The sequence below is a fragment of the Drosophila serrata genome, unplaced genomic scaffold (genome assembly GCF_035046125.1).
Source record: "Drosophila serrata isolate PLE 108 unplaced genomic scaffold, ASM3504612v1 contig_249, whole genome shotgun sequence".
Lineage (NCBI taxonomy): Eukaryota > Metazoa > Arthropoda > Insecta > Diptera > Drosophilidae > Drosophila > Drosophila serrata.
In genome coordinates, this window is record NW_028257147.1 from 2,011,294 (window position 1) to 2,022,568 (window position 11,275).

At 49.0% G+C, this 11,275-nt stretch overlaps 1 protein-coding gene across 29 annotated transcripts in view; it reads right to left on the reverse strand.

Annotated features, from left to right (window-relative positions):
* Msp300 (Muscle-specific protein 300 kDa) overlaps positions 1-11,275 on the reverse strand; it is a 123,497-nt gene that overhangs the window by 12,692 nt on the left and 99,530 nt on the right. For all 29 annotated transcript variants that reach the window (XM_086832528.1, XM_086832544.1, XM_086832523.1 and 26 more), the window contains 5 exons: positions 11,104-11,214; positions 10,513-10,677; positions 3,384-10,451; positions 2,464-2,769; positions 615-872 (listed from right to left, as the gene is read on the reverse strand). In XM_086832528.1, the coding sequence (XP_086688654.1) occupies positions 615-872; positions 2,464-2,769; positions 3,384-10,451; positions 10,513-10,677; positions 11,104-11,214 (7,908 nt within the window). The remainder of the gene's footprint in view (positions 1-614; positions 873-2,463; positions 2,770-3,383; positions 10,452-10,512; positions 10,678-11,103; positions 11,215-11,275) is intronic.

The window sequence follows — 11,275 nt, forward strand, 5'->3', positions numbered from 1 at the left end:
TAAAGATTTCCCCTACACATACAATACAATATTTAATTATAGTTGCTTCCATCTTCTTTTATATTTACTATTTCCAACCGTCACTTTAAAAATTCTCCTTTAAATTGTTCTCCCATCGCCAAACAGATAACAATAGTGTCCTGTGGAAACTAGGACCAGCTCATTATATATCCATATGGCCATTAAATATTCAACTTCCCTTCGCGAAAACAAGTGTCAATTACGATTTTATGTCAACCGCCCAACCTTTTGGACTGAGCACATGTATTGACGCCTCTTATCAATCAATAATGACTGAGGTGGAGTCCGCGGAGACGTACTGTATCCAGAACACAAAAAAAAACTTTTTCAACTTTTAACCCACTTAAAATAGCATGTCCTTCGTATTGGATTAACAGAGCGAAAGCAACAATACAAATTGCCGGCAAGTCGCGATTCGTTTGTGTGGGAATTTCCACACGCCAAATGCCGAACTAACATATGCAAATATCCATCTATTCGTCGCTATAATCGATATAGAAAGGGCCGGTGCTGGCTAGGTTTCCCTAGCTGTGCGGGGTGGGTGTTGCAGTGCATCCATAATTTTTATTAATTTGTTTCCTGTTTCGACTTACCTGCTGCACATTGTTGAAGTAGGACTTGGCCAGTGCCACCTCCTTGTCGAGCTCATTACGCTCCTTGTCCTGCGTTTCAGCCACATTGGCCAAGGTGGTAATGGCATCTTTGCATTCGGCCAATCGCTGACCCAGAGCATCCAGTTCGCCCTGCATTAGGGCAGAGGCATCCAGGCCCACATCGGCGGCAATCTTGGCCACAATGTCGCGTAGCTCCAAGATTCGGTCATTCTGAGTGCTTAGACTATCTTGGCATACCTGTGTGAACAAAGATATAGAGATGGAGAGAGAGCGAGAATTAGCTAATGAAGCTCAGGGTTGAGGCCATTATGGCCACATAATTAACAGTGACATGTATTTTCCTTAAGCAGAAACTGAACTTTGCCCAAAAGCGGGCAGCCTAAGCATTCTGCTTTCAAAAGTTATGAAGTTGTTGTTTAATATTTTATTTATTCCCATATTCAGCTATTTTTGTACACCCTAACTATTCATTTATACTTTTAAAATGTTCATTACTGCTGTAAGGAATAATAATACCCTCACCTTCCCATATCTTCTTATTTCTTCTTCTAACACCAACTAAACACCAACCCAAAAGCTAGCCCCTAGAATCCCACACAATTATTTTCGATGGCTGGCAAAATGTCACTTGTTTATATTTAACTTTTCGATGTCGGGAAAGTATTTAGCTCAAGCCGGCCGGGGGCTTGTTTTGTTTGTGTGAGAGACCCTTATCAATTGCCGTGCCGCACTTTGTCGAGTCCATTTCCCTGCTGCTGCTGCTGTAATTAGGGCTGCTTTGCCGAGCGCACACTTTCGTTTTCAAATTGAAAAACAAAAAAAAAAAAACAGGTCACTCTACTTTACTCTACGAATAAATTCCTCAATTTAGAGCAGAACGGAATGGGCATTAAGGGCCGGATCATGGTGTGTGCCCTATGATATCATCCGGCAAGTATTTGCCGATGCTTTATCTTTGCCGCTACATAAGCAAACAACGCTTTGAAAATGGCATTGAAATATCCAACATAGTATTAAGAATTTAGATTTGTTTAGTTCGTTTTGTTTTCAACATTTATCTTCAAGGCATTTTGCGGACCTGTTCCCCCCTGATAAAGCTGCGATGTGTACAAATAATATAACACGAATGAATGCCCGGGTTGATAAACTCTACTCTCCATGTGAAATGACAGTTGTCCGGACTGCCTGCCTGCCTGTCCGAAAATATAATTACAGCACCGTCGTAGTCGTCGGGCCTATAATATAATGACCCTAATGATCAATAAACACAAAACGACAACGAAGTATACGTTAATTTTTTAAGTAAATACCAAAAAAAGAAATCGGACGTTTGGGTTTATTTACCAAAGCATAATTTATAACACAAACACAGACAAACATATCGGACGGACCAAGACCGAGAAGTTACCTCACATACAGCTCATTACAAACCGATTACATTGACGCGCCCAAAAAAAATTGATAGGAAGTGTACTACTACTACTACTGGGAAAATCAATGTAATTACTGGCTTTTCCGGCTTTTCCTGGTGCCCTGGAGGGCAATTAAAGCGTCACATTGCCGTGCTAGTTTTGCTGCCAAAATCAAATAGTCCGCCCACCTGGCCAGCTGTGTCCTTTTCTAATAGGCTTCCGGTATATATCAGGTAACCAGACAGGAAGTCACTATTTTTAGCTTACTAAATAATCAAAAGTTTCCCCAGTTCCTGGTTTCCTTTGGGATTTTCCTGGCATTATAGACGACACCCACGCGATACCCATCACTCATACGCCACGTTGTTGCCGGGATGTGTCACGGCATGTGGGAGAGGGCACACTCTAGTACTCACCTTGGCGTGCTGCAGGGCATCCAATGGCTGCTCCAGGGACTTGACCGTATCCATTTGCTGGTCAATCGAACTCTTGACAGCCGCTGAAGCGTTGCGGTACTTGTCCCACAGCTCGACGGCTCTCTGGTATCGGGTGCGGAGCTGCTGTAGATTGTCACTGGTATCGTTCCAGGCGACCACTGCCTCCTGGACGGCCGATTCTATCTGCTCGACAATCTGGACATCGCAGCTCTCGATCAGCGGCTTGGCGGCACCCTTGAGTTCATCGATCAGTTGCTCGCGGTTTTGTAGATCGCCGGCCAGTCCCTGCGATGTGAGGCGAAGAGCGACGGATTAATGGATTATAATATATATGTATTTTATGGTATTCCGGACGCGGCGGGAGATACGCGCTCGGTTCGAAGCTAACGGCAACTGGCGACCGCATAAAACTTGCTACGTAAAGAGCACCACGTACGTTCGAAAGCTTACGAAAAAGCTTGGGAAAAAGTTTGTGGCTTCAATAGCTTTTCATTTTGCTTTCGCGGGTTGCAGCGGAGTTAAAATTGTTTATATAGCTTTGTTTTAGTTTGAAAACAATAATAATTATGGGTATTTATATTTATATATAAGCTAGAAAATAGTTTCTAAACTTTTATAATAAAGATTATTATTATTACCGAACTATTAAATTGATTTTGTAATAAAATTTCTATCTAAAACGCCTTTTAAATTCAAAGTTATCTCTGCTTTTCCGAAGGTTTCAAATGTATCTTGAAGGTTCAAATGTCACCGAAAGACTGACGGAAAGTCATATTTTTCTGCCGATGGAAATTGCCACCGAAATTGCTCGCGAAAATTCCGCTCAGCAGGTAGCGAGCGAGATGGAAAACCGCGTAAATGAAGTCATAAATATCTCTTAAGGAAAAACACACACTCACCTCCAAACGTTCTGTGGCTTTACGCAGGCGTTCGTAGTCGACTTGGCCGTGAACACGTATGAGTTCCATCATGAAGTCGGTTTCCTGGACGGAACCGTGTACCATTTCCAGTTGGCGTTCGTAACGCAGCCAGATGGCCAAACGATTGCGGAGAATGCCCATAATGTTCGTGCATTTGCTCTCGAGGAAGGCATGGTCATCTTGGAGCTGCGAGATATCCCGCTCCAGCTTAACCGGCGACACGGACATCTTGAGGCGCATGGGCAGGGTGTGCAGCATCTGGCGGATACGCATAATCTCCTGCCAGCTGGTCACCAGCTCCTCACCTACACCCTGGCAATCGGCAACGGCCTTCTCGAGAACATCGGCTCCTTGGCGCTCGGCAGCTTCACATTCATCCAGGATAACTGAGATCTTTGCTTGGTGTTTGCGCTGATTGCTGATACCCTCTTGGATGGCCTGCAGTTGGTCACGGAGCACGGAGGCACCCTCCAGCTCCTCGGCAATCTGGGTGCTAATCTTGTGAGAAAGGGCAAAGAGTTCGCCAACCTTCTCTGGTTCGATGGCCGGCTCTTGCAGTCCAATCCTGCCCAGCTCGTTGCCTATGAAGCCAACACGTGTGCGCAGCACTTGGACACGCTCGATGTAGAGGCAGAGTTCCTCCTCGTTCTTGATCACACCCTTCATGCTGGTCATGGTCAGGTAGATCTCCTGCAGTTCCCGCTCCACCATCTTGAGCTTCTCGCCCGCGGGCACATCTTCCGATGACAGGCATTCGACAATGTTGTGCTGTATGAGTTCGATGGCCTGGGCCACGGCCTGCCAGCGATCCTCCAGTTGGGCATGGAACTGGCGTTGGAGCATCTCGTCGGCCAATGGGATGACCTGCAGGGATTTCTCAAAGCTTAAGCCGGCATCGGTTCGCACATTATTGTGCAGCTCAAAGCGGGCCTTGATCTCCCAGAATTGACGCATATGCTCGATGGGCTGTTGGGTGGGTTGGGCAGGTATCTGGATCTGTCGCAGCTCCTGCTCCGCCTCGCGCACAAAGGCCTCCAGTTTATCAGTTTGCTGTTCGTATTGCACCCAGATTTCTTTGAAGACCAGCAGGCGATGCAGATACAGGGCCACCTCCTCGCGTAGCTTGAGAAGCACGATTAATGCTTCATTGGTCTCCTCCACGAGATTGGGTGCCTGGACAAGTTGTTGCAATTTGTTGGCTATTCCGGAAAGCTGTGTCATCTTAACATAATGGTGTGAGATGTCGTTGCTCAGGGACTGGTAGAGTGTGGTGTACTGATCGTAGTCAGCCGATGTCACGGCCGACAGATCGGGTACTCGCTGTTGGGCCACCTGAAGCCACTGCAGCTCATCCCGCATGCCCTTCTCCAGGACGGTCCAGCGGGAGGCAGCCTGCACCAATTTCGAAGATCGCTCCGAGGCCTTGTCCAGCAGTATAGTGGCCCTGTTGTAGAGCTCCTTGTGCAACTCGGAATGCTTCTCGCGGGTCTCACTATCGATGTTCTCCTCAAGGGACTCCAACATGGCTCGGCAGTGGCTGAGGTTCACGAAGAACTTCCGCTGCTTCTGCACTTCGTTATTCAGCTGCTCCAGGGAACTGGAAACTATTGGACTCTCAACCAGTTTGTCGGCCAGAACCGTGATATTGGTGAACTCCTTGAGGGTTTGCTCGTACTCCTCCGCCAGCGATTGCAATTGGAGGACACGCTCTCGCTCTGCCTGAATATTGTTACCGATATTCTTGCTTGTCTCAAAAGCATTGTGCACATCCTGTGGCATCTTCTTGCCTGGGAAATCGCGTTGGAAGGCACGGGCGTTCTGGCAGAGTTGTGCCAGCTGCTGTTGGGCTGCCTCATGTTGGCCCTCAAGCTCATCAAGTTGGGTAAGCTTGGCGGATAGGGGATACTCCTGGTTGACGAGATGATCATAATTCTGCTGCAGATTGGCCAGCACCGAAGAAACGTTGTGCAGCAATAGCTCAAAGCTGTGCCACTTGTCCAGGTCATTGCTATCCTGGGCTTGGTTCTGCTGAGTTACTTGCTCCACGGCATCCACATGCTCCTTCAAGGTGTCGACGCACTGCAGCAACTGTGGTTCAGCGTTGGACAACTGTCGCTCCAACTGGCCGACGTTCTGCTTGATGGTGCTCAGCTCCTCATTGAGTTTGTTATAATTGTCCAATTTCTCTTCAGAAGGTCCTTCGTTGGAGTTCTGGCGAATGAGATACACACGATACTCGATGGTTTCTAGCCACGTGGATACCTTCTCGATGACGGTTATCACAGTGGTTTGGATAACGGTCTTATCGCCCGTTTTAATGGCAGCATCGAGATCCTGTAGTCCTTCGCTAACCTCCAACAGTCGTTGCTCCGTGGGCAAGTCCTTAATCTGTTCCGAAAGGGTGGCCAGGTGAAGGACATTGCTCAGCGGTGTAGCCTGCTGCGGGGACGCCTGTTTCAGTTTGCTAATACGATCCCCGATGACTTCCTTCGCTGAAATCAGAATAGGTTGCTGTTGCTGTTGCTGTGGCTGTGGCTGTTGCTGCTTCTGTTGTCCCGGATAATGTTGCCGGCTCTCGCTCATGATCAGAGCCTGGGAGAGCTCCACGGGTGTCTTGTCCACACTGGTGGTGGCACTGAACCACACGCTAGTGGGTCCTTCACCGAAATTGTCCGGTCCCGGGGTAATGGGCACAACAAGTTCTTCCGTGGGAGACGCCACCTCTTCAATGGTCACTGCCGAGGTAGTTGGTCCTGCTCCAGACCGCTTGCCTTGAGTCTGCTGCGAGGCAATAAGTACCTTATTCTGCTCGGTAATGTGAACCGGCAAATCTGGATACTCATCGTAGACAGTTGTCTTTGTTATTTGCAGCTGCACTCTTGTTGGTTTGGATCCGTCTTCAGGTTCAATGATGGTCTCCCCCACAATAGGTGTGACATGTGGAACCTCCTCAATTTCCTGGTTGGTGGATACCACGATGCCCGACTCGGACAACAATTCCGGTGCAATTTCCACAGTTACACTGATCTGCGGCTCCTCTGGCACCTGCTGCTGCTCCACTTCAGGAACATTCTGCTTTTTCTTCTTGTCCTTCTTGGACTTCTTGTCCTGCTTGGGCAGCTGCATGGTCTGGGTGTACTCGTAGACCGTTGGCTCAGCCACAGAGGTATCAGAATCAGCGGGAATAGCCACAGTGGTCTTCACCTCCAGCTCGTACGGTTCCGAAACGGAAATCGAAGTGGCAGTTAACGAGTTGTCATCCAGAGAAGTGGGCTGCTCGTGATCGCCACGAGGCGTGGTCTGCATCTCCCCATCGGCGAACTGTACCAATTCCACAGTTGAGGTCTCTTCATGGACAGTCTCTGGCTTGACACTCTCAATGTGTTCCGTTGGCTCTGGCGTTGTGGTCTGAACATGAATCTCAGTGGTTGTGGTTGTCTCTGTGCCGGTCGACTGTTCGTTGGTGGGCACTGGCAAATCGGTGGTCATATCCTTTACCAAATCAAGTACTAGAGACTCCACCACATCACTGCTGCCTGGTTCCGGTGCACGAGGTGAATCCTTTGGCGTGGTCTGCAACTCTTTTTCGATGGTCGTGGTCACTGTGGTTTGACTGGAAATCTCTACTGTCTCGGCCGGCTGGCCACTCACATCCGTTTGAATCTCAGTGGTGGAGAGCTCAACAGTCTCGGGTTTCTCATCGCCTCGGGGTGTGGTCTGTGCCTCAGTCTCTGCAATCTCAACAATCAGGGTTTGCGATTCGTTCTCCTGGTTATCGGGCTGCACCTCCAGACTAGTCTGCAAGCCGATCTCATCTAGTGTCGGTTGATGCACTGGCGAGGTCTGCACGGATTTGATTTCCTGTTCGACGTCAGGCTTGCCGGTGGGCGAGGGAACTCGCGGTGTGGTCTGCTGTTCTTCATCCTCAACCAGATTCAGCTCCACAACCTCTGTGGGTATAACCAACTCAACCATTGGTGCTCTTGGAGACTCTGAGGGCGATGAAACGACAGCGTCTTCCACCACCTTGACCTTCGAATCGATCTCAATGCTTGATAAATCGCTGTCGGCACTGATCTCCACAATGGACTCATGACGAACTTGGTCACGTGGAGAATCCTCAGGAGAACGGGGAACATCAGACTCAACTTCTGGCTCCTTTACAGCTTCTTGCTCTTGGTCGTCATCGTTCTTTGTATCTCTTCTCTTCTTTTTCTTTCGACGCCGTTTGGCGTCGGCAGCGACGACGGGAGTAGCTGCTGCGGTCTCGATGATGGTCATGCTAACCTTGCCAGTAGCTGGAGCGGCTGAAGAGTCATCTTCCTTGCCCAACACAACCTTCAGCACACCATCACCATTGTCCTCCATGGATGGGGCTGTGATCTGGAAGGATTTTTGTGGAGCTGCTGCGGCTGCGGTCTCGCCAGATATAAAGAGTTGTGTGGCCGCACGAAGATCGATTTGTGCAGGAACAGGCTTGAAGGTGTCTTCCGGTTCTGGCTCAGACTTGGCAATAGCTTCAGTAACTTCAGGTTCGAATGGTTTAACTGGGAGCGCTTCCGGGACGGTTTCCACCAGTGTGTTCGTTGAAATCTCTTCAGTTACAGAAGCTTTCTTCTCCTCCTCAAGAGGTGAAATTGCCTCTGGCAGATGCTCCACGGTCTCAACAACCGGAGTTGAAGATTGTTCCTTCAAAGCTGCAGCCAGGGATTGTTCAGCTTCCAGGAAGCTCTGGGTGTCAGTCTTGGGTTTAAACACGGGCTCGGCTGGAACAATGGTTTCCTCAGGCAGTTCAGTGGAGCTTGTGATGGTAGTTTTAGTTTTTGTTATGGTAATACTGCCAGTGGTAATTGGCTCAGCTTCTGGTTGTCGTTCGGCAGGCTTAGTCTCTTGCGGCACCAAATCATCATCAGATTTTGTGCTCTGTTCACGCGGCGATTGTGGCTCGAATTCATACTGCTCCAGAGTCAAAGAGTTGCCTGTCTCTGGGCTTGTCGGCCAGATCTCCTCCACTGGCATGGAGGCTTCTGGTGCTGCTGTTGTTGTGGCTGCAATTTCTTCAATGTGCTGAGAGAACTCAATGTTGGTGGGTTTTAGATGATGTTCCTGTGGCCAAATTTCATTGATATCTTCAACCACTTGCTTTGGCTCATCATCTACAATGGCTGCTGGAGTTGGTGGTGAGTCTTTGGATTCAGCTACATCCGCTGCTGGAACATGAACGGGACTGGTAGTGGCAACTTCTACGGGTTGTTCAACATCTTCTACTTGAGGTGCTGGCAACTCTACAGGTGCTTCTTTAGTCGTTTCTGTTGTTGGTGGTGTCTGTTGTTCTGGCTGTTCTTGTTCTTGTTCTTGTGTGGTTGCTGTTGTTGTTGTTGTTCTTGTGGTGGTGGTGACTTGGTTAGACTCAATATCAAATACCTGTTGCTGCGGTTCTGCTGCTGTTGGCTCGCACAGATCCGTTGCAACTTCTTCGATGACCAGGGCGCCGGGATCTTGCTCCTGTTCTTGCAACAAGCGCTGGAACTCCTCCTCAGTCACCACTTTGCCGTTTACAGTGCGCACAATGTTCACATTGATGTGCGGTGCCGTCTCCTCTTCAGTGATCTCGACCTCCTCAGGCTCCTCGACCACCTCCTCAGTGATGTGCTCCTTGCCATCGATGATCACGACGCGCTTAATGATCTTTCGCGTTTTACGGATCACTTTCCGAGTCACCTGATGAACCACAGCTCGAATGCTGCCCTGGGTTTGGACATCGCTGAGCTGGGATCCCGGCACAATAACCTCTTCGAACGTCTCAATGGTGGGTTCCGTTTCGAACTCCTGCAGAATCACGCCTTCGGGTTGAGAGGAATCCACAAGGGCTCCGCGCATTTGCTGCGTAACAACGGTCTGGATACTGCCTTCTTGGGGATCGGCCTTTGTGTCCGTGGTATGCACATTCTCCAGATTGATTTGTCCAGTGGAGTGCACCTCGATGTTGCCATCCGAGTCGCTAATTGTCTCGATGGAGCTGATTTGCTGCTGCTGCACAATCTGCTGGCGAGTTCGAGTCACGACCTTCTTGAGCACAATGTGCTTGGTGCCATCGGGTCCCACGACCACTTCTGTGGTTGTCTCATCCGGCTCCACAAATGTGGTTTCGAATGCCTGCGGCACGTTCTTCAGGATCAGCTCCGTAGCGCGGTCCACATCGCCCTGCGGGCGTTGGTGATACCGAGCCTCGATCTGCACATCCTCCGGTTCTTCGGGCACATTCTCATTTCGAGTAGTGTCGATCTGGATGGTCTCCTTGCCATGCTGCACCGTCTGGGTCACCATAATGTTCTCAGTCGGCGAACGCTCCTTCTGTGTTTGCAAAGCCACCTCCGCGGTCTCCACAGGCAGCGGCTCCTTGAAGCTGGTTTGTGCCTCAACGGTCGTGGTGGTCACGACGGGAGCTGGTGCCTGTTGCAGGCTCAGCGAAGTCTGGGTCTCAACATACACACCAGTCGGTGGTTTGATCTCCTCTTCGGGCATAGAGCTCGAGTCAATGGTGTTCTCCTCGTTTGACTCGATGGATTCAGGCGCCGCCTCGGGACCTGTTGGAATTTCCGTTGGTGGCTTGATGAGCGCATCGGCGAGAACTCGTTGGCGTTGTGCCTCATCGATCTTGGCCTTTCGCAGGTCCACAATGCGCTTTTCGATAGTAAAGATGCGCTTGGTGGCCACCGTGATCTGTTCCCGCAGAATCGTTATAATGCTCTGCAACTGCTCCATCAGCGTGTCGGCCAAGGGAGCAACATCAGGATGCGACTGCAACTGGCGGGTCTGATCCACCAATTCATCCATGGACTGTTGACGTTCCTTGAGAGTGCGCAGCAATTGCTGGCTCCTTTCCACCTGCGACTTGAGCACCTGCTCATCGGTGCTGCTGTCCGAGGTGGGCTCGAAGGAAGCTAGCTCTGCGGAAACCTCGATAATCCAGCGCTCGAGTTCGAGCAGATGCTGCTGGTACTCATCGATCTCCTGCTGCCGCTTCTTCTGCCCATGCATAGCATTCTGCAGGATAGGAATTAATATTAATATCGGAATATGAGAAATATCTTCTCAAAATACTTACCGCTATCATGGTGATGCCCTGCTGAGTGCGTCGCAGGAGCAAGTCAATGCGATCCACAGTGTCGTTGAGCAAACGTTCGGTAGCTGGATCCGTGGGCAGTGTCTTGGCCTGGGCCTTCAACTGGCTGGCGTCCCTTTCGTGTACTTCGAGATTGCTTTGGATTAGCTGGTCATCGGTCGTATAAAATAAAAACTTATTTAGACATGTGTTCGAAACGATGTTATGTTGTACAATGATAAAATTTGTCTGGGCATTTTGGGCCTACAAAGTTGAATGTTTTGACAGCAAAGGAGTCGCCAACTACTGGACAACACTAACAAAACTGAACGGTATTCTGAATAGAGAAATTACCTATTTATTTAAACAAAAAAAATGTACGATTCTGTATGGAGTGATGCGATTGAGTTATTAAAAATCTCTGACACACGCCAGCATCCATTAATCGTTTACAAAAAACGTTTATGTACAAAGGTGTAAGTATGTTCATTATAAATAATTCTAGCTACGTTGGTTAAAAGTTTGGTTGCCAGTGTACATGCATTCAGAATATGCTGTTATTATGTGGGCCTTAGATTAATTAATTTTGTTTACCTTTAGTCCCTGCAGCATACCCTCCAGGCTGCTCTGGTTCATGTTCGCGATGCCATCCTCGACGCTTGAGAGCGATTGTAGCAGTTCGTCGAGTTCTTGCGCAATTAGTTCCTATAGATTTGCAAATGTGTTTGTTGGGGGATGGTGAAGAAAGTGTGTTAATATTAATAAA